Source organism: Alosa sapidissima, chromosome 21, assembly GCF_018492685.1.
Source record: "Alosa sapidissima isolate fAloSap1 chromosome 21, fAloSap1.pri, whole genome shotgun sequence".
Lineage (NCBI taxonomy): Eukaryota > Metazoa > Chordata > Actinopteri > Clupeiformes > Clupeidae > Alosa > Alosa sapidissima.
In genome coordinates, this window is record NC_055977.1 from 30,109,314 (window position 1) to 30,134,181 (window position 24,868).

The window sequence follows — 24,868 nt, forward strand, 5'->3', positions numbered from 1 at the left end:
ATTCTGCCATCTGTCACTGCTGTCATTTATTTATTTATTTATTTGGGGGTGGGTGGTGATCATGGTCAGGATTACATTCTATCATCCATCATCAATATTATTATTTAGATTTAGAACTAATGTCATGAAATGTGATTTAGGGATTTTTTCCTTTGGCACACCAGTCTTCACACTCCACCGTTTGGGAAACACTGCCTTAGTACACAATAGTACATACAGCACATTCAATTTGCAATTTGTTATGGGTCTTTTGTAGAACCTAAGACTCAGTGGAACAAGCTATTGCTTTGGCTGGCCACAGACACAGACACATCAGGAAAGACTCACACTGAATGGGGGAAGAGAGGTGGAATGTATAGTCTACGTAATACTGGCGGTGATGGTGCATACTACACACAGGTGTACGGGCATAGAACTTATTGACAAAAATGATGATACAGGACCAAAAAGGGAGACACAATCAATAATCCAATATTGAACACACACATTAAGAACACAAACACAACACCAGTCTAACCAACAAGGCATGCTGGGAGCTACACGGTTTCTTCTATGAACATGGAAGCTTTGTTCCAGTAGTTGTGGCATGAAAGATCCTTGGGCTATTGGTGGCCCAGCAGCCTGAGATGACACCGGCGGTTGCAATAACATGGAGGCTTCTCTCAGAGCAAGCACCAGTGGTGCAGGAAGCCAATGTTCCCCCTTTGCCAGTAGTGTGGAATCATTCATTGCTTTTCACCAAGGTGTTTCCAATTTGTGGTCTTGCTGCCTCACTGCCACCCAAGGAATGTTGGCTCCATCGGTGAAAACACAGCTGGACTTAAGCCTCATTAAAGGAGAATTCCGGTGTGATATTGACCTAAAGTGTATCGAAACATGATACCGAGTGTGAACGTATGTCTCATAGCCCATCTCGGCTTGTCCCCTGCACTCCAAAATCTGGCGCTAGTTAGCCGATGCTACCAACATCTTTTTCAATAGTGGTGCTTCGGCATCGGGCTAGCCATGCAAATAAATCACTGTTTTACACCCATTTACGAGGCTCAATGTATCTCCACACTTCATTGGTAGACTTCAGAGGGCCCTGACATTTAAAACGAGACATTGAGAACTTTGAAAAAGCACTGGTAGTTTACTTACAAGACGATTTATACAGACAGTATCTTCACGAAGTTTAGCGTTTGCAGCCATCTTGAATTTAGTCACGATAAGTCGAGCAACGAGTAAGAATGAACAGCTATGATAAGGGATTAGATTCCAAAAATAATTCAGTGGAAATGCATGGATTCCAGTTTCTTCCAGTAGCAGCAACTGGAATCCATGCATTTCCACTGAATTATTTTTAGAATCTGATCCCTTATCATACCTGTTCATTCTTACTCGTTGCTCGACTTATCGTGACTAAATTCAAGATGGCTGCAAACGTTAAACTTCGTGAAGATACTGTCTGTATAAATCGTCTTGTAAGTAAACTACCAGTGCTTTTTCAAAGTTCTCAATGTCTCGTTTTAAATGTCAGGGCCCTAGGAAGTCTACCAATGAAGTGTGGAGATACATTGAGCCTCGTAAATGGGTGTAAAACAGTGATTTATTTGCATGGCTAGCCCGATGCCAAAGCACCACTACTGAAAAAGTTGTTGGTAGCATCGGCTAACTAGCGCCAGATTTTGGAGTGCAGGGGACAAGTCGAGATGGGCTATGAGACATACGTTCACACTCGGTATCATGTTTCAATACACTTTAGGTCAGTATCACACCGGAATTCTCCTTTAAGGCTCTTGGAAATTTGCTCTTGGTCATGCCCTGCCTTGGTTGATGAGGCTGTCGATTTCTTGAAAGATGACATGGTCATCATCCATCCCATTTCTGACACTGATAGAGCATCAATATCACTAGACATTGCATGTTAAGTACATTGAGAGATAGATTTACTTTATTGATTGTGAAAATTGCAATCTTTTTAGAATATTTTTTAGATTAGAATGTATTGATCTCAATATTGAAAGTTACTTAATTAAAAGTTATTAATTATTTGCAAAATTATTATTTATGTGTGAATTTTTATGTGTGTTTCTGTGTGCATGTGTGTTCAGTGTATATCACTGTGTGTACCTACTAAAAATGGGGAAATCTCTGAAAACATTCTACCTGACATTTGCTGAATGGATCAAGTGCATTAAGATAATCTGTTACAGCCATTTCTTGGTTTTTGTATGAGAATTGAATTAATATTTTGGTTTGAAATGTGGGTTTGGATAATGTTAAGATGGAATGTTTGATTATATTTATGTTTTTTTGTGCTTTACGTTATAATTGACATTTAATCACATAAAAGGCCAAAGTGCAGCCTATATGACGTGGTTTAGGATTGAACTTGGTCGATGACAAATGAGCATGAGGGTAACAAACAGTTTTAAACATACTCCTTACTCCACATAATCCTCATGTCTGTATTTATACTGAACACTTACATTTTATTTCTGAATTTAATTTACATCAACTTTTCATTCATCTCTTGCAACTGGATTTATTTTATCTCTGCAACTGGATAAATAAATTATCTTTCTTACATCGTTGGAATGTTGGAGTGTGTGTGTAATCCCACCCAGGCTTTTACGTTTGACACGGAACTGAAAAATGGACACCTCAGAATCAATCAATACTTTTTTTGCAAACTCTCTGTTCTTTTTTCCCCAATTGCAATGCATTCAAGCTTTCACATTAGCTATCCAAATGAGATGTTCTCTTGTTTAATTGACATTGATTGATATTGACATTGCTGTCAACTGCAGTGCACAAGAGACCATTTGTCTAAGAATCTGTAGGAAAGTAGTTATCAACTAGCAGCTGGGTTTCCATCCAACAACAATCCATTTTAATCGCATCATATAATTTTAAGCCAATTTCAAATGTTTCCAGTCAAGATTTCTTATTGGATTGGGCAAAATGTGCATCATACTGTTGAACAGAAACCCAGCTAGTAAGGTGCAGAGACAGCAAACCTTGTACTCGCCAAGATTCCTAAAAATAAGCCATGTCACTCAAGCAAAGGCTATTTACCTCATTTAAAACAATCAGCCACAAGGTGGCTCAATAACATTTTTGTGTTCAGCAATTCCGCTTCAGCAATTCAAGAAAAGTTTAATATAACTGTCACCACAATGCTATATTTTATCTTCTATATGTTAACTTGAAATTTCTGATTTCAAACTTTTTGAATTTATTCTAGGCCCTTTGTCTGTTGAGGTGGAGACCTTTCTGACAAGAAAGTTTCCCAATGCTTGAGGGTTTTTTGTGCACCACAAATTTCTTTTTGGGTATCAATTCTCTCTCTCTCTCTCTCTCTTTTACATGTATTTGTTTAGCAGACACTTTCCAAAACGACTTACATATGTCATTTATATTACAAGTGCATTGTTTCATTCTCTCTCTCCTAGTTTTTTTTTTCTTTTGTTAGTTAACTTACCATCATTGTTGAGGTCCATCTGTCTGAAAATCTTGTCAGTCCTCTTCTCTGGTGTAGACTCATCCTCAGGCATCTTCATCACAGAGGACACCATTTTATAGATGGCCTAAAGACAGAAGAGGAGGGAGATGGGACAATAGGGTGAAAACGTGTGTGACAGTTGAAGCATCTTGCATTCCCTTTTGATCACAACTAAGATACACAATTACAGTAACCTAAGTGTCAGTCATTTTGTCCCCTTTCCTTATTAATGTTCTAGGTTGTGTGAGCCATTCTAACTACACAACTAAACACATTCACTGAGACCATAACACTGAGGCTTGATCAGGCTGAGGTCACCCTTTTCACCTTATTCCATCTCATTCCCGCTCAATCTCACTCTTGATAAGGGTAAGAACAAGTTGTATGAGTTCTAGTCTGTCTTTCATGAGTGATGGATTATGACAGGCTGCAACTCAGGAAAATAAGCATTCATAAAAATATCTTTCATCCCTCGTTCTGTCTTTTATTCTTGTCATCTCTCCTGTTTCTCCATCATCCAGCCTTCCAGTACTGCCCTCTGTTCACATGATGGAGTGGCAGCACTCCACAACCTCGATGAGCCACTGGATAATCCAGCCGTTGTGCACACTCAGGATAAACCCCTGTTAAATTTAACTCACTAATCCGAGAGCCAAAAGGCCTGAGACCTGACAACACAATCCTTCTATTCTCTTTCCTTTCATTTCACACACTCTAAGTTCAGTTTCTGCCTTTCTGTCTCAAACCACCTCTGAAACAGTCGCTTCTGTAGTTCTATCTTGTCTTTCTCTATTTCACCACCTCTTTCTGATCTCTCCCCATGGAAACAGACACTGGTGTACCCAGTAAACACACCTGTGTCATGCTGCAGCAATCTCCTAGCCCAAGGCTACACAGAAACCAAGTGCAAAAGCTTAAAAGCTGCAGTACCACCTGCATACACCAGGGGTCAGGTCATTTTGCACCTGCACTAAGAGAGGCAATGTTACTCGGCTTAAACAAACAGAGCAATTACAAATCCTGTGGCTTTGTGCCAACAAAGTCACTTTACACTAATAGGCATTAGTTGTGGTGTAACTAACAGAGAGGGGGAATAGCAATTGAGGTAGTGGTAGCAGTATCAGGACAAGTGATTAGCCTAACACTGACTTACTAACATTGACTTACTGACATTGATGTTAAAGCAGGCATATTCAAACTGGATGTCTTGCAATAATAATATATCTTGCACTAGGGTTAGGACGGCGCTCCAGTAATACCAACTGTTGTTGACTGTTTGTGTAATTTACTCTTGAAATTGTGAACTAGACTTATTCAGAAATTGCAATGTTATACCACCAAACCAGGCCTACAATTGTATCTCTTGTGACTGGTACTGGAACACTATTTCCATAACCCACCACTTCATGTGTTGTTGAATTGTTTTGTCTAGTTTTTCCATTTGTATTCCATTAACCACTTGTGTGCATACCAGACCTCTGAATCAAGAAAATCTCAGAAGGTTTTCTCAGCTAGAGTTTTTCCTCACATTACCTCACAGTAATGCTTTGTCGTTTCAGGTTAACTGCAGGTCAACTGATGGCTGTCATGTTATAAAAAGCAATTCAATCAAGGCCATGGATTTATCTTAACTATATGGTCACTGCCGTTCAAGGGACTTCACCTCACATTGTGTCAGTAATACCACATTACCTATTGTATAGAAATATTTTTGCTTTAAAAAATGTTGGCATAGCTCTTGATAGCTGATATACACTAAAAATTTAGAGACGCACAGGCCACTGCTTCTGCTTTATCACAGAATCACTCTCCACATAAATATAGTTTGAAGTGACCAAGGTTTTTACCTAGTTTTTATTACATGCACAATCATTTTGATGAGAGATAAACACACTGGTTCTTCTCCCTTGCCACCAAGGAAGATGGTGGTGGTTGCATAGTGGTTAAGGAGCTGGGCTAACGTGCAGTAGCCTGAAAGTTGTCGGTTCAATTCCCGGCTTCCACCGTTGTGCCCTTGATTAAGGCACTAAGTTGCTCCGGGGACAATGTAATCCCTTGTAATATATGTCAAAAGTGTTGCATTACATAGTCAAATATTTTGCCTATGTAAATTTGCTACAAATCATTCCTGATAAAAACATACCCTTCATAGCTCTTGTCCTACTCAGTCAGTCCCACTGACAAAAAAAACTAAAATACTATGCACTAAAGTATGATCCCAGAAGTTACGACAGCAGTAATGGCATCCACCCACAATACTGGTCTTTCTCATGCTTATTTGCAATATATCACCTAAAAAAGGAAACTCTTCCTATTAAAACACTAGCATGCTTTCTGACCTGAACAATCTCCAGCATTTCATCACGGCTGATGTAGCCATTGCCGTCCAGGTCGTACATGCTGAAGGCCCACTTCAGCTTCTGGTCTAGTTTCCCACGTGATGTAACACTAAGAGCAATGATGAACTCCCGGAAATCTATTGTTCCATCAGCATTGGAGTCGAAGGTGCGGAAGACGTGCTCTGCAAACTTGGAGGCATCTCCATATGGGAAGAAATTAGCATATATCTTCTTGAACTCTTCAACATTGAGTGTACCACTAGGGCAATCCTTTAAGAATCCCTGGGAAGAAGGAAAAAAATGGAGGTTTATTGAGTTGGGGGAAAAAAAATATGATTTCATTAAAAATTGCATGAATTCATGACCCTAGAAAAAATACTTATTTAAAAATAAGCCAAAAAGAACTTGCTTTCTTGAGAATTAGAATTCACAGACACTGACACTGTATATTTGACCCATGACGCTGAGCACTAATATTGTGGGATACAATCCAGGTCATAACATGGATGTCAAGCCCTCCATCCACTGATTCAAAGGGCTTATGCCTCTGTGGGAGACTAATCCATTCATATAACTGCCATGTGACGGTGGAGACAGCTTGACAGCTTACCAGAACTTGAGGACAGCTATCTGGCCAAGCCTGAACTCCATAGCCTCTTATTTATGTGTATTTTCCCTGAATTCGTTCTGAAGTGAAAGGGGATATTTTGCTACTTTTGTTGCGGTCTCTTGGGTGTTCAAGGCTTTCTGTAGAGTTCATAAGTAAATGAAAGGAGATTGAGTGTAGTACAACATGAATTGTGGAATTCCAGCAAAACTGGATCAATTGTGCAAATAGTGAAACAGTTGTTACTGTATGTCCCAAAGGCTCTCTAAAGGAGTTCTACACACTTTGGATATCAAGTTCGGGTGATCTGTAACTTGTACAAAAAGTGCAACCCAGAAAAAAGTCTGAGATTCCCAGGGGTGTCAATGTGCTCACCTTATACCACTCCTGCAACTCATGGTCGGAGAACTCTGTGTTCTCCCGTAGGTCCTGCAATACCTCTGGCCGGAGCTTGCTGTTCTGCTTTCCCATGGTGACAAGTCTATGTGGTCACAGTGACAGCACTGAAGCCCAGGTCAAATCTGAGAAAGAGAATGATATAGACATTATCATGACTGACCAATCAGAGTCTAGTTTCACTACACAGTCACAGCTTAGTGCAGTTTATCATTCAATCCTTGTCTACACTAGTATTCAGCAGACCTTAATTTTTGTCATTGCTAGTATTTGTCACGAATGACCTGACCAGTGGTCAAACATCTGACTCTTAAGAGACCAGAGACTCCAAGTCCAAATAGCAGAAAACTGTCTTAAATAGAACAAGACTAGTGATCTGGGGTAGAGCTGGTCTAACTCTCAAACCCAATGTGATGTCTGAATTCAACATCAACCATCATCAAAAAAAAAAAACGGCATATGTTCCCAGAAACAGTATGACAAGCCTTGCCAACATGTATATTCACATGCTAAGTGTGCTATCATGCAATTATGAGTGTCACCTCTGAAACAACCTTTCTCCAAATATTTTCTTTGCTCAAAGTTCTCCACTCCTCCAGTATTCATGTATGCAGAAATAGCCATTTTCCCTCAATTTGTGCCACAGCAGGAGCCTTGCCTGTGAGTCTCCTCTCGCCTATCACATCACTGCTTATAATTAGAGGTTAATGCTCACACAAGCATACTGTATCATGTTCATTTGGGGTAGAGAACGCTGACAGGGAGAAGTAACATAGAGGGGCTGAAGAGGATACCAGCAATGATAATTCATGAAAATACATCTTAGCCTAATTGTTTCAACATGACAGACAAATGAAAAGCTTCGGGCTTGTAACCGAAGGGTTGCCGGTTCGATCCCTGACCAGTAGGAACGGCTGAAGTGCCCTTGAGCACGGCACCTAACCCCTCACTGCTCCCCGAGCACCGCTGTAGCAAGGCAGCTCACTGCTCCGGGTTAGTGTGTGCTTCACCTCACTGTGTGCTCTGTGTGTTCACTAATTGACGGATGGGATAAATGCAGAGACCAAATACCTTGTATACGCCAGTACACTTGGTCCAGAGACCTGACATTTACATTTACTTGTGGAATAGGAAAGACAACACTAATGCTACACTAAAACTCAGCCCTACCATGCTTCCACAACACACACTTAGACAAACAGCCCCTTTCTGTCCCAGTCCCCCATGAATGCTTTTTTTCTGTCCTCTTCTGTTCAAATCCCTTCTATCAGTCAAGAGTCACATGCATGTCGTATAACATCCAGATGTGATCACACACACACACACAGGCTTTTATTATGCCATCCCCCATCCTAAGCATCTGGTCACCGATGCTATGTGGGTCATCAACATCTGTGTCGGCCAATCAGCTGTGAGTGAAGGATCGAGCTTTACACATATGTACACAAACACACACACAGAAACACATAGACACACACACACACACACACACACACAGAGCTTCTATCACAGGTTCTACAGCACACATTTAAAGATGCAGAATGCAGATACTGCATATTCATAGATACATACACAATCAATACAGACAAACAGGCTCACACAAACACCTAACACAGGGAAGTAGTGAGGAAAAGACCTTAATAAATGGTCTTAGTTCTAAAAGAAAAGTGGTGAGGAAAAGAGATGTAGATGAAAGGTAGACAAGGTTATGAGAGAGGTGAATAGAGAGACAGAGAGAGGTTAAGAGAAAGGGAGAGTGCTAATGAAGGTGGTAAAAATAAGAATGAGGGAATGAGGCTGTGTCCTCTGTGGGAGAAACTTCCAGAACAGCTAAGAGATTGTGGGCTTCATTTTATTCCTGTTTCCACCAGGGAGCGCAAACACACACACACCACTAGTGTATGTAGGCTGAGAATCACAGTAAACACAGCCACATATCTGTACAGTATGTACTTATCTACAAACAAAGAATTTGTCTATGAAAAAGTACTCATTATTTCACATTATAACCACACAAATAAACACACCTGAGGTTAGGAAGTATATAGCCAATCATTGTTTTAAATGCAAAACATGCCTTTACTTTGAGCCATTTTGACAACTGAGATCTTTAGAATGCTAGCTTCAGAATAGCTATGAAGTATGATGAAATTGTTTCAACATACTTCCTAGCTTGTTTCATCATACTTCATAGCTATCATGTTGCATTCTGAAGGTCTCAGTTGTCAAAATGCCTCAAAGTAAAGGTATGTTCTGCATTTTAAAAAATGATTGTAGACTATATACTTCACAAGTATGTTGAAACAATCCCCCCCCCCCCCCCCCCACACACACACACACACACACACACACACACTCACTCTCTTATGCTGCTCACTCTATGAGCAGACTAATTGAATTTATCCTCCAGGCTGCATATTACGATCATTGTGATCCAAGTGTATGTGTATGTGTTTGTGCATGAGTAAATACTGTACGTGTAATGTCTGATACTAGGCTACACAAAAACTGTCTGGAAGCTGATCCAAATTGCCAAATTCCTTCACCTTGGTGCTCCTAGATGTTATTTTTCTTGGCAGTGATACCATTTACAAGAATGCACCAACATCGCAACATAGTTCACACAGAGCATCCAATGCACAAGGTATAATGCTGACTTTAGGCCTGAATGTATGCAGATCCTACTACCAACCTCACAGATGGTGTGTGTATTTGTGGTTATATACTATACGTGTATGAATGTGTGAGTATTTGCAATTAATCATGCAACAAGTTCCTGAAAAATTGCCTACAGCTCTGCAACCCTCAGAAAGCAAAACAAACCATCCACATGTTTTGTTCTCATGGCAAAGAACAGACTACTAAGGAATAGTAAAAAACAAAACCCTTATTCAGATTTAAATACAGGGAAATCACAGATGATATAGAAAACATTACTCAGTACAATCAAACACCTGACCCCATATTCACAGAGAATCTTGAAGCTAAATGTTGCTCCTAACTGGTGAATTTAGCAGAAAAAAATATATATCTTTGTATCTATCAAGGCTGGAATTTCACGGCCGCCTTGCATTGGCCGTGATCCCCCTTTAAAGCTGCAGTTGGCAAGATTTTTTTGATCATAGTCACTGAAACCGACACTATGCTCCGACAGAACAACATAAATCAGCCGGTTTTAGAAAAAAAAAAAAAAACACACTTTTACCTCCACCTAGAGCCTGTGATTTGTTTTACAAAAATCCACAGCTCCCGGTTCTTCTGGTCCAATCAGAGCAGAGCTGTGTGAGATCTGACTGTCAAATCACAGTCTGGTGCACAATGACAAGCACAATCCGGATGACAGGGTGCTCGGTGGTAGTGGGGGAGGGGCATGAGAGTTGTAAACATTCAACATTTTAGCTAAGTCCCCTCAGTCAGACTTGCCAACTGCAGCTTTAAAAATCGGGAGTTCACATGCCACTTTGGCCTGTGTGTGGCCACCGTGCCCTGCACGACTACTTGCCCCTTCTTTCCATATTCTGCTTTGTATCCAACTGATGCAACGATTTTAATTTGTAGCCTATGGCCTGTCAAAATAATCACAGTGGGAATTAATTTAGTCTTTGATGCCATGGAGTGACAGCGCATGGCAAGAAAAGTCCAACATTCAGCAGTCAGAATTTAGATATATTAAGCAGCTTTGGAAAGCAAGACCCTAATGTCAGCTGTCATTGATTCATTCTCTTACATTGCTGTAGTGAACTAATGTACTAATTAGACTAATTATCTTACTGTACTGTAGTGAACTCATAACTACTTGTGATCTGTAGATTTGATATTTGAAGGCTGAACAGATTCTTAATTGAAAGACATAGTAACCGTATGCACTGATTTGTAACGGCATAACATATTTGTAATGGCATATAAATATAGGATGATTTGTAGCTGTCTTAGATAGATATATTTGTAAGTGTAGTGCATATTTGGAATATGGACAATTACTTGTACAAGGATTATTAAGTAAGGATTATTATTATAGTTTCTGGTACTGTGCCGGAGTTCATGAACTCATGAAATTTGGCACAAACAACAGGTGTCAGATTAAGCTGTCATGGACAACGGTTTTGCCCTGTGTGGCAGGTGAAAAGAAAAGGAGACAGCACAGTCCCTTATGGTGCTCCTATGCTACTGACTACCTGCTCAGACACACACCCTTTCATTCTGACAACCTGTGGTCTGTCAGTCATGTAATCAGTAATCCATGAAGTTATGGAGGTGTCTACCTGTGTCCTTCACAGCTTCTCACGTAGCAGCATAGGCTGTATGGTATCAAACGCACTTGAGAAATCAAAGAACATGATCCTCACAATGCTGACAGCCCTGTCCAGGTGAGAGTGTGTTCTATGAAGCAGGTAGATTAAGGCATCCTCCACACCCACCTCTGGACGGTATGCAAATTGTAATGTAGGTCACCTGTGGTCTCAGAATATGACCAACAGTGTTTAGCCAACTACTTCCTTTCCTACCAACTTCCTTCCTAACCAGGTGTACTTTTTTCTACAAGTGTTTCTTATGACTACAATTGTGAGAGAGACCATGAGAATTCATGAGAATTCAGTTATTGCTGTTTTTTTTGTTATGCTAAGCAAACCTTTAAAATTGACTATATTATTCTTAACAATTTGACATAATATAAATATTGCCTTGCAATAATAATTGTGTCTTATTCTTTCTTATATTGCACTTTAAAATGTATTCACCTGTAGTACACTGAAAGCATTTTGCACAGTGCATTTCACTTTTATAAGGAAATGAATCAACATTGAGAATAACCTTCAAAGTTGTGGTAAAAAAAGGATTTTCAACCACAGTCTTCAAAAGAATACAGGTTCCAGACTTACACAAGCATACATATAAATATGCCAATGGACTTCCGGTGGTCAATAAACATAAAATAGACAAAACATCCTAATTTGTAGCGCATTTGGTTCAACATTTGTAGCCAAAACCCTTTTTCGGACAGCAGCAATTATGAATTTAGGGAATTTGTGGGGTCCTAATACATACCAAATCATAAATGTAAGTATTCCTATGGGTTTCCCATCGTCAAGAAAATGTAAAATAGACATCAAGTTTGTATTTGTATCACATCTGACTCAAAAAGCTATAGCTGAATCCCTTTCAGGTCGACAGCCATATTGGATTTGGCTGCCATCTTGGTCTCGGGGACCATTGGCTTGGGCGCCCTGGCTAAATCATTTCCGTATGCCCTGCTGCATCTGTGCCAAATTTGGTGCTTGTAGATTAATTTGCACAAACAATGGGGTGTAAGGCCCCATACTACTGTACAGCCAACACTGTTTTTTTGGACAGATGCACCGGGTCATACATTTTAACATTCCTATGTGTTTCCCATGATCAATTAAGCTGAAAAAGATATCAAGTTTGTATCTGTAACTCATGTGGTTCAAAAGTTACTGTATAGCCGGAACCATTTTCGGGCAGTGGCCATATTGGATTTGGCTGCCATCTTGGCCCCAAGGATCGCTGGCTCCGGCGCCCTAGCTAAATTATTTCAGTATGACCTGAGCTACATCTGTGCCAAATTTGCCGCTTTTAGATGAATTTGTGCGAAAATGTGCTTAAAGGGGTGGTTCAGGATTTTGGACATAGGACCTCATTTCCAAGTTAGCAAGTGTGATATTTATCAGTGGAGACCGTTTTCAACACGTTTCATCCAGTCCTTCTAGTTGCAGAGTTTGCAGGTGCTAGGCTAGCGCAAGTCATCAGTATGTGTTAGCCTGCCACTAAAAACAGTCTTACCCACTCCAAAGTACACCCGAGGCAAATAAATTATAATGCCAGACAATCGATGTAAATGTCTGTGTTGATAGAATAGTGTTAGAAATAAAACTACCGTTGCATCGCATTGCAATAGTTAGACTTGTGTGTGTGTATCTTAAATATTAGTGTTACATTTTATCTTTCAAATAGAGGCATATAAACGAGCACATATCAGCCAAAATAAATCGGCAACATTTATCGGCCATAGGCTGATCCTGATTTCTAAAGATCGGCATCAGCTTCGGCCAGAGAAAAACCCATATCGGTCGCCCTCTATGTTGAAATATGTCAAAATGGTGATGCAATGAATTTAAATATATTGCTGAATAAACACAATGTGTCATTGAATCCCAATACATTGGCTGATTTGGCTGAACCTTCAATGGTTATTGATTATTATGGCATAGCACCACCCTTTGGCAACAGACAGAATGGCTATTTCACTGGTCTTAACTCCATTTCTCGACGTTTCATCAGATTTGTTTCATGTTTGGTGTACAGTATGTTAGGTGTCCTGATTGTATATTATGAGAGGGACAGGAGAGGGGGTTATGCTATGCCCCAAACCCCAGTGTGTATCATGGTCTTTAGTGTGACTGTGTTGTGAAATCAGGTGCTGGTGTCTTTCTTGCACCATGTCACCAATGTCAGTGTTTCATTTTCCTATAGTGCAACAAGGCAGAATTTGAAGGGAGGCAGCACAATATGTGTCATGGATAGCCTTCCTTTGAGGAACTCAATGCTTTTAAAGACTTCTGTTTTTCTAAGTGGGTCAATCAGATAGGGAATACCAGCCTCCATTCACAGTGCTAGGGTAACAGACACAAAGGCGAGACGCTAATTATTTACAACACATGCTCTGTGTGTTGGCACATTACAGCACTTATGTGCTATGTTCTTTGTCTTTTGCACCAGGGGTTGCACCATTCTCTGGATGAAAGAGTGAAAAGTGGAGAGCTGCAAATGCAAGCTACTGAGGGTAACAAACAACAGACATTTTGAAAAGAGGTGGACTGGCTTTCTACTGATATAAAGATAACTCATGAGGGTGAACATTAAGCATGAAGGAAACTAGAATAGAAGCCTTTGTGAGACTTGTTCACTCTATTAGACCATCTTCTCTCACTTTGTCTGCCTAAAAACCTATGATGCACAAGCCTTGGGAGGCAGTCTGCCGTAAGCTTAACATTCCTTTTCCTTACTTCCTTTTCAAAGAATTTGCTTGTACACTTTGACTATGAAAAAATCATTCTGAGGGAGTGGGAAAGAATCATAAGCTCCTAAAAGTAGCTCCTAACTGTCGAATTTAGGAGAAACTTGTGTCAGTATTAAAGGAATGTTCCAGAGCAAAAAAAAAAAAAAAAAAGGGTCTATTTCCAAAAGCTAACAGGTTCAAACAGTTGTTTGAGAGCATAAATAAATGAGTGTACAGGAAGAGCCTTTTGTGCACCTTGTCTATTGACATCAACCATAGAAATGGAGTTTAGGAGTTTTTTCCTTACTAAAAGTTGGTCTCAGCAGCAGAAAACTCTTAGTTAAAACTTTTAGGGTACGGGCTTGGCAGCGACATATCCCTGACAAACATGGTAGAGCATGCGTAGTATTGCATGAGAAGTAGTATTATACATAGTAGTTCATAGTGCTAGTGGGAAGATGTGATCAAAGGCAAAGCCAGTGGAGTGGAGAGTGGGCAGAGCCAGACTGAAGTTGATTAATAAAATATTTGGTTAAAGCTGACTAATAGCAGTGTTGAGCAATACCTTTAAATGGAATGTGTCAGATGAGATTACAATAGCCTTTGAAATCTCAATATTGTGAATCTGAGTAGGCCTATTTTTTCAAAGAATAATATGTAGCATTTCTTCTGCTCTTCCAAGCAATTAAGTTTACGAAAACATGATTAGCTTTTCAGACCTGTTTTAAATCCGGTCAGGCTGTTATTTTGTTAATCCATGTACCATATTTTCCAGACAAGTCACACTTTTTTCATAGTTTGGCAGGCAACATTTTCGTGTTAATTAATCATCTTTGTAAGTTGGTATATGGTTGATTCATTACAGGGCGAACAAAGACTCTCTCGCCCGCCCCTACTGCCTGTAAGAAGAACATCCCGCTTGCAAGTTCGGTGTATCGTACCCGCCGACCTTTAGTCTCACAAAGTCTCAGACATCGCGAGAAGCAGGATCAGTTTACATCCTGCATCCCCAGCACAAAGACAGGCTAACGAAACGCTAGCGATTGCTGCAAACGTGTGTATAATGGCAAAGCTGGCGAAGAAGCAGCGAAAATCCTTGACGGAAGATGCAAAGAAAAGTAGTAGACCAGTTCCACCTAGCCATTCCATTGAATCCCATTCAATTTGGCACCACTTTGACATCAAATAACGTTACAGCTGAAGCGTTTTAAGCCTTTATATGAACTTTTTCTATTTTCGGAGTGATATAACATTGTGTGATTGGCGTCATAACCTAGTAACTTACTTAAACGCTGAGTAATAAACTTTTTTTCCGAAATCAATGCTAACGTGACGTAATTTATGTAATGAGCATGCGACCAGAGCAGGTTAAAGCGTCGCACAGGAGCAAAATAACCGTATTCTCTGGATAAGAAGGAAAGCATCGGACCATACATTTCAGCAAAGGTTTTATGGATTGACAGTAGGCTATGAATGTGGCGAGTGCTGTTAATATGAAATCACATTTATCTACGAACAACTAGGACATTTAAAGGAGAAGTTCGGTGTGATATTGACCTAATGTGTGTTGAAACATGATACAGAGTGTGAACTTTTGTCTCATAGCTCATCTCGGCTTGTACCCTGCACTCCAAAATCTGGCGCTAGTTAGCCGATGCTACCAACAGGTTTTCGATGGGGGTGCCTCGGGCATCGGCCTAGCCATGCAAATAAATCACTGTTTTACACCATTTGCGAGGCTCAAAGTAGCTCCACACTTCATTGATAGACTTCTGAGGGCCCTGACATATAAAACGAGACATTGAAAACTTTGAAAAAGCACTGGTAGTTTATTTTCAAGACGATTTATACAGACAGTACCTTCAGGAAGTTTACCGTTTGCCACCATCTTGAATTTAGTCACAATAAGTCGAGCGACGAGTACGAATGAACAGGTATGATAAGGGATCAGATTCAGAAAATAATTCCGTGGAAATGCATGGATTCCAGTTGCTGCTACTGAGTGGCAGGAAAGCCTTTTCGACATGGAGGCATCACTGCCAAACTTGCATTCTTAGTGTGATTTAGAAGTACTCTTAGCGTTAAGATAAAATGCTTTCAAACATCAAACTTTGTCTCAGGTACTCCCATCCTACCTCACAATTCCTGACTCAACACACAAACCCAAGTATATTTATTAGATACACATTGATCCAAAAAATCAAAAAGCACAGCTAAGCAACGTCATAAGATGTAAGCAATGAGTCGTATGCAGGATAAATATCCTTAGGATTTTTAGTATAAGTATATATACTCTTTTGATCCCGTGAGGGAAATTTGGTCTCTGCATTTATCCCATGAATTAGTGAAACACATTCAGCACACACTAATCCCGGCGCAGTGAGCTGCCTGCAACAACAGCGGCGCTCGGGGAGCAGTGAGGGGTTAGGTGCCTTGCTCAAGGGCACTTCAGCCGCGCCTACTGGTCGGGGTTCGAACCGGCAACCCTCCGGTTACAAGTCCGAAGCGCTAACCAGTAGGCCACGGCTGCTGTTGTTAGCAGTTGCTACTAGCCAGTTTGTAACAAAACATTACACAGTGTTTTACCCTATTATTGTTTCTACGACTGATTTAACGTAACACAAATCCAACAGAATTGCTAATAAAGAGAGCATATGCGACTCGCATTTACTGTTAATGGGCGCAGCCACCTTGGAAATTCAAACTCGTAGTAGGCTACTCTGGGTTAGACCGGGCAGGGGCGCCTGCAGGAATGAATGTTATGGTATGCAGAGTTTTCCAGGCTAAAACCAAGCGCATGGATTAACCTTTACCCACCACATGGTAGAGAGAGAGTAAGAGAGAGAAATTGGGATTAGAAAAAAACTGAGAGAAAATGAGAGAGTTGGAGAAACTGAAGGAGCGAGAAACTGTAAACAATAAATGTCCAGTAATCAGTAATAGTAACACAAGTCTTGTCACTAAAATCAGCTGAGCACATACTGGCTGCCCTCCAGGACAACTGTGCAGCTTGTGCAGGCAACTACAAATTCACACATGTAATCTGTGTTGTGTGTACTACATAGTCCCACACTGGTCAGAATTCAAACCCAAAGCACCATCATGAGAGACAGACGTGCTACCAAGGAGATTATAATCCATGGGTCCTAGCATCTCTTGCTAGGAGGTGTCTGGGAATGAGATACTCACTGCACAGCACAATTAGACTTAATATTCTATTCACATGATGCACTGTCAGATATGAGTTAATGTGTCTGCATCAGTGTCACTCTGTCACTTCAAATGGCAGATATTGAGTGTAGTGTGTAAGTACTTAAGGTGTGTGTCGCTACATGTATACAGTGAACAGCTGTGTGCCTGCACTGAACACTAGAGTAAATGCAGTGTTTCATGGATAATTTAAGGTTAGTACTCTTGTGAGGGAATTTGGGATGTGTTGGTAGTTCGATGCGCTCCTGTGTCATATCACTGAAGGTGAGGCTTCAGGATTATCTTCATGTACTGTACAGAGATTAAAATCAGATAAGACGTCTTTCACACTTTCATGCACGCACGCACAAACATGCCATAACTATAGACAAATAATCAGCTGCTTTTTATAATAGCCGGAGTAAATGTCAAATAAATGGGAGTATCTAACTTCAAACCATTGGAGTAGACTATACTAGTGGACTGTTTACCCGATTCAAATTAAAATTAAAGTATAAATTGTAATTATAATAATAATAATTATACATATAATATAATTTAGGCTATGTTTAATGAAGTCAGCATTTATGATATAACCTAGGGTTAGCATGAGGCCTGCATCTATAGATTAATTAATATGAATTTGCATTCTAGCTACACTTTCTGTATTAGGCAATGTCCTTTTCCTAATGTTCTAATTCCTCTCCCACAGAAATAGATGCAATATTCTTCAGTAAATATAATTGTTAAGATGTCACAACCACATTTACAAGATGGTGTTGTTATTTCTCACAAAACAGAAGAGTGGACATGGTCTAAATTCCCATCTTAAGTGCTTGAATTCTGTTTCTGATAATACATGGTGCATTCAGCTAGATTCACCTAATCATTTGAGACTCAGTTTGTCACTTGATCACCTATTACGTAACTAGGCGCATTTAGTCATTAAAGCACACAAACGCTGTTATTGTCAGCTTACAGCACTATATACTACACACTACCATGGGCGGACTGGCCATCTGGCATACCGGGCATTTTCCCGGTGGGCCGACGCACCCTTTGGGCCGATAGAATAGGCTATATACAATGGGGAGAATAAGTATTTGAACCCATGCTAAAGTTGACTAAAAAGAAAAATATAAAAACATCTGTTAGACATTGATCTTAATGCCTTAATTAAAACAAATAGTAAAAATCCAACCTTTAAGGACACCAATTTTCTTAGTGAATGAAGAATGTATCGTAAATAAATAAATGTTCTTCCTTAAATTACAGGGGCAATAAGTATTTGACCCCTATGTTAAATTCCCAGAGTCAGGCAGATTTTTTTTTTTAAAGGCCACTTATTTCATGGATCCAGGATACTATGCATCCTGATAAAGTTCCCTTGGCCTTTGGAATTAAAATAGCCCCACATCATCACATACCCTTCACCATACCTAGAGATTGGCATGGTGTGTTTTTCAGTTAGCCTATTAGCTGGTTTGATTTGCATTGAACCCAATGAGCATTTTAGTCAACTTTAGCATGGGTTCAAATACTTATTTTCCCCACTGTATATAATTTAATCATTTTGGCCAACGATCGGCCCAAAGGAAGGACAACCAGCGGCCCATTGGTTACATTTCCATATTAACACTCGATTGAACAGCTCACGTCAGGCCCCACCCCTCGCATTTTGGCTCAGAGCCAGGATTTTGTGAGCGCATCAAAAGTTAATCGAAGTTGCCTTCATGAAATTGCGGCGGCTGCCGGTAGTGACAATAGTGCAAAAGTAACACCAATGTAGAAGCTTCAAAAATACAATATTGCAAATAGGCTAGCAGCAACATAGGCTATGTTGAAGTTTGTTGAGTTTGAACGAAGACGTAAGCAAGCATACAGAGCAAGGGACAGTGGTGGAGCCTAGTTGAGGCTACATGATAAGAACTCAGTGGTGGAGCAGGTGGGCTATGTGTGACATGCCATGCTGACGATGATGATTATGATGACTTATTAATTGCGATAATGTAATGGTAATGATAACGTAAGGCTGTGCTGTGATTATAATAACAAATAGCACAACCTAAATGTTCTAAATGAAAGATTTGCAAACCCGGACAGCAAAAGTGTCAAATCGATGTTAATTGTTGGTCAGATTGATCAGTTTCCGTCAGACGCCCAAAATTTAACATCGATGGCTTGAGTGGTGGTTAGTCTCTAAAAGTAGAGCGTCGAAAGGGTTATATCTTGGAAGGGCCATCATGGTTAAGATCATGGGCTAAAAGACTGTAGACTGACGGAAATGTAGACTACAAAACATCAAGTCATATTCATGCACAAGCCAACTAATATCCAATAATCTATAGCCTACGATAGGCTACTGGAAGACATTAAAGCTAATTAGTTAATGTAGCTATAATGTTCCAAAATGTACCAGCAATGTAGCCTACAGGAATAAAATATTTCCAGCAACAGCGCTGTTTATTTCGTGCTGTTTCAGTTGTCCTACAGTGATAACTGGTATAAATTACATTAATGTCTCTTTACACATAGGCTTCAGTAATTTTTGGTGCTGCTGTCAATTGTAGCCGATAGAATAATTTGAAATGATACTTTGAATTCAATAATTGCTTGTTAGCCTACTTGAATATGGAGATCATGTGCTCCATGGCTACCTCTGATCAGTCAGAGTGATAGCCAATGAGGCCTACATCACTTTCAGTGCTCCATGACAGTTGAAAATATATGCATGGTTAAATGTAATGCAAAGATTTTGTATTTAATTAGGTGTGCCTGACCAATTTGAGGGCCGCTTGGGCCAAATATGCCAGGGCCGATTTTTGGTCCCAGTCCGCCCCTGCACACTACACTATACAACATAGAATTTACAAATATCCAAATTAATTTTCAGTTATTTCAGTCATTCAATGATGCTAAAAACAATTCCCATTTGCTAACCTCCCATTCCTGCCCCCCCTCTCCCCTTCGACCTGTTCGTGTTGTTATTTTTAAGTCTCTATCACCTTAAAAAGATAACGATCTAGGACACACACCTCTCTACCCTATAATAAGCACCCGTCTGTCCCAACAGTATAGTCTCAAAGCCCTCTGCAAAGAATCTCGCGTTCAGTGTCAATGAGTCTAAACTGCTGCATTACACCATGTGAAATAAGAACAAAAGCAAAACTCAGTTCACTCTTCAACATTTGACCTCCTCTACACGCAAGCAGCCCACCACCTGGGCTGGTCATTTTAAATGTAGACATCTCTACAGATGCTATCAGAGTTGGCCTGCTTTTATTAACAGATCAATAATTCACTCTGACTCAGGTGTCTCTTTATTCCTTAGAGGAGCCCTCTGATAGGACACAAAAAGCCAGAAGGCTTTGGAGGTCTGCTATGATAGCACTTTCTGAGGAAAAAAAAAAGCACAATGTCTGATTTGTACAAGACGTCACTGACTTTTACAGAGAGATATCAAATTAAGAGTCAATTGAAATCATAGGAATGAAGAGGTACTGTATGTTGGGAAGTGTTTGTGTAAATCGTAAGCATGAGTGAAATGAGTAAATCGAAAGCGTGAGTGAATCAAACACTCCGCAGCTGTAGAGCCTTCAGTTCCACAACTAATAGACTATTTGTACCTCTGCAAGTAAAGTGCCTTCATTCAGGTCAAAAGGAACCAATCTCTTGCAGCTTGCAAGGCTGCTGGGATGGCAGTTATTAACCATACAGTGCCAGTTTCTTCTTAGGAACATCTCTTGACAAACATATTGACGTGCCAACTGACAACATAATACATAATTCATGATGACAGGAAGGCATGCCAACTGCCATCCCCATACCCCATACTGACCATACCTACAGTAATACAAACCATGTAGATCAGCAATTGAGTAGCTTTTCTATCCTTAAATAATGATATGCCAATGATAGATATGTGAGAGAATGTGTGCTTTGTCCACATACAAGACATGATGAGTATGTGTTGTATGAGTGTTTCTGGCTTAGTGAATTGGTTAGGCGGGGGATGGGGACCAGGGAATGTTTTGAGCCAGTCTCGGATTTGCAATCAAAACCCCATTTCATTATCCTAGGATGTTACGACATGGCAGTACCCCTGAATATACTTACATAATGAGGATTTGCATTCATTTTTGTGGTCTTTGCCAGAATATCACATCCCTTCGTCAAACTCTGCTGTCCAACAGCATGTCGTAACCACCTAGGAGTTTTGGAGATTGCATTTTGTTTAGGAGCACGGATGGCAACCCGAAGTAACTGGGTCCTATAGGTCTGTAAAAACTATGCCCTATAATTTAGGGATTGCCGATTATGAATATTTTGTTAACCAAAGCTTGCATTTTAAGCCTGCTATTTAGCAATATGATAGGCCTACATAGGTACATAGCATATGATAGTACAGTGTGCCTCTGGAGGCCTATCTATGTCACCATGAAACTTCCCCTGTTGATTGCTTTGAGATTTGGTACCAAGTTTGCAGTACAGAGGAACAGAAATCTGAACATTGGATAAAGTTGGGTTTAAAATGCTTGTTTCCTTTTGTTGACAAATTAAATATATAAATATAAAAAATAAAAATATATTTACAGGGGGAATTTTGGAAATCTCCTTTTACCACTCCATAGAAAATACTGTTAACAAATGAGCTTTTCCCTCATACTTTGAGCCGGAGATCCCCACTTCAGTAGTAGGCCTATGCATTTTTCATGTCTACATTCCGAAGGTTTTTATAGCATTCATAACCTGAATAATATGAAAAAACATTAAAAAAGAAAAAACATGGTTAGCAGTATTTTCTTTGATATCTGAGAGTCAAGAAAAACTTGTACCTGAACTGTCCTTTGCTATAACTCATGTCATGATGGCGGTTAAAAAATAACGAAGTACTTCTGCATCATGTCAGGTTACATTTAAGAAATGTGGCATAAAAATGTAGCCTTTGACATGGACACAGTATTTCCAAATAAGGATGAAACATCCCACAAAACATAGGCAGAGCTTGGAAAGGGAGGGTAGAAACATAGCAGAGGGTGATTTGTCAAAAAAGAAATGAGTCAGAAAGTCTGCTATGCAACACACTACTCTCCCTCACTCACACATCCTTCCTCCATTTCCTGTGGTGATGAGAGGAGCTAAAAATATACCTATCCAAATGTTTTGCTGTCTCAGCAACGTTTTACCCTTCAGCTGCTATCATGTGTCAGAGCACAAGGTCTATCCTAGATAGATTACACAAAGACACACACATACAAAAAAAAGTTCTTCTGTGTTATCATGTAGATGACAGACACGGCATCTAATGACCAATGTTTGCCTATATGATGCTAGGGCTGCAACAATTAATTGATTGGATTAGCTGTCAACTATTAAAATCTGTTTATATGATTTTTTTAAGGAAAATATGTAAATCGTTCTATGATGTAGCTTATTAAACTGGAATATTTTCAGCTTTACTACTGTACTACTCTATGAAAAACTAAACATAAGCTGAATCTTATTTCAAGCTGAGATCAAAACTAAAATGTTTCATACTTGAGAACTTTTTAAGACAGCAGTTGCATAATGACATGCAGTAGGCCTATACATTTTAATGGCATGTGAAACAATTTGAGTCTTAGCAAAATTGACTGCATATATGGCTGATGCTTCTATAAATTTCCGCTCTTTATATCATATAAAAAACACTACCACTCTAGTGGGTTGCTAAATCAGCCTGAAAAGCTTTGTAGAAATAGTTTTGTCATCTATCTGCAGGGTCAGTGGTACTTGTGATGATGACACCAGTTGTCTGAGACTACTGTGAAACATATTGGACAACTGGACACCTTTCATGATACGTCCATACATTTTTGCTTAACATCAACAAATTGCTTAACATCAACAAAAATAGACCATAGACCAGGGGTGGGCAAACTTTTTGGCTTAAGGGCCACATTGGGTTTTGAAAATTGGCCGGTGGGCCGCACAACAAACACCCATCCCCCCCTACTGTTGCCTTCATGATTTCCTTTTAAAACTTTCTTATAAGAAGGAGATATCAATTATCAACAATCACAAGCCAGCTGGAACCTGCGGCTCTCTCTCCCTCTCGTGAGTGCAGACGCGTTCCCAATTAAATGGATTGCAAAATGTTCACGTTAGATCTGCTGCAAAGGATAACTAAGAGTTAACTTAGTTTAACATGATGTTATCTCTATTTAACATGATGTTTTGACATTGACATTGTAAACGTTATCTAAGGAGAGTGAAAAGCAGTTTGCAGTAAAGCTAACCAACGTCGTCTCTATCGCAGGAAAAAAATAGCGAGCAGCCTGATAACTAAATGAAATGCTCGGCGGGCCGGATGAAAGTGCTTGGCGGGCCGGATCCGCAGTTTGCCCACCCCTGCCATAGACCATACTATACAGTGGGGAATAGGGCTGAACGATTTATGGAAAATATCTAATTGTAATTTTTACTGACAGATATTGCGATGGAGCTTCACTTTTACACATTATGCTTTACTATATATAGGGTAGACTGAGTACAGTTGAGACATGTGTACAGCTGAGACACCTTAAATATCTAAAACATGTGTTGAAGCATTAAATGAAGATAAGATTTAAATATGAAGTTCTAGGTAACCCATGGATAGGTTACCCCCAGGGTCTTCCAACTTAAATTCAAGACTTTTTAATACCACTGAATAAAATGTAACTTCGTAACCGTTCGCACCGACAAATTTTAACAAATTTGCGCAGCATGGTCACAATGCTAAGCAGAATTAATAGCAGTTTAGCACGCCGTATTCTATGCAATGCTTCTGGGTGGCAACAACAATCCTTCAACAATTTTTGTTAAATGCACATGCAGAGGAGAGGCAGCGGGTTCTTCACGAGAGAAAGCAGGGAGGGGCAAGGAAAGGCTGTGTGCGTAAAAAGCGCAGCTCAATGAAAGTGACTGAATTGAAAAAATATATATATTTTAAATTATTTAAATAGTACAACATAGAACATTATTGTGTGGCTGCCGCCACAGATTAGTCAATGTATGGGAAACACTGGAAAAATATTCCAGATGAGGCTGTTTTGAAAGTTTCTTAAAGACTAAAAGCCCATCTTAAAGACTAAAATGCCAATCATCATTGCTTTTGTCTTTTAATGGTATGCCAGTTAAGGAGCAATTCATCTTTTATTCACATAGCCTTTACTATACTGATGAAGTTCTCTGCTAAAGGTATCTGAATTTGCGCCACCCTTTCACCTTCCACCAACTTCATGTATTATTCATCACAGAAACTCATCGTAGCCTATAGGTTACAGTTGAAAACATAGCTCACGTCTATTTTTTCATGCAAAAACGGCAAACATAAGGTTAGCGGTCTAATATTGATAACGTTCACACCATCAGAAGAAAACATGCTGAAAACATAGCTAGAAAATATTTCTAGCTGACATTTCAGACGTACCTGGGCTTGCACACACTTCCCTTTAGAATGCAGTGTTTTCCACAGAACTGAATTCTATTTGTGGGGGTATGTTTGCAGAATTAACTTAGCGTAGCATGGTTATGATGAACCACATTTAAGCACAATTTAGTACAACCTGGAAAATTATTGTGTGGTGGTCAATGTTGATATTGTGGTGGGCCGCCACAAATAAGTCAGATAAACCAAGAAACACTGATATGAATGACTAAGGGATGAAAAACATTTCAAAATAAAAGCTTGTTTATTTTCTAAGAGACGCATATTTTCCCATGGGATATACAATATCGTGGTCTACACGGAAATTAATTGACATTACTGTATCCAAAGGAAAAAATAAGACCATGTGAACAAAATTCTA

The 24,868-nt window shown here is 39.7% G+C and overlaps 1 protein-coding gene across 1 annotated transcript in view; it reads right to left on the bottom strand.

Moving 5' to 3' along the window:
* Window positions 1–24,868, bottom strand: part of hpca (hippocalcin) — a 31,192-nt gene that overhangs the window by 2,182 nt on the left and 4,142 nt on the right. The window contains exons 2-4 of the mRNA XM_042076150.1: window positions 6,809–6,954; window positions 5,827–6,108; window positions 3,467–3,572 (exon numbers count right to left, since the gene is read on the bottom strand). Of these exons, the coding sequence (XP_041932084.1) occupies window positions 3,467–3,572; window positions 5,827–6,108; window positions 6,809–6,904 (484 nt within the window). The 5' untranslated portion in view covers window positions 6,905–6,954. The remainder of the gene's footprint in view (window positions 1–3,466; window positions 3,573–5,826; window positions 6,109–6,808; window positions 6,955–24,868) is intronic.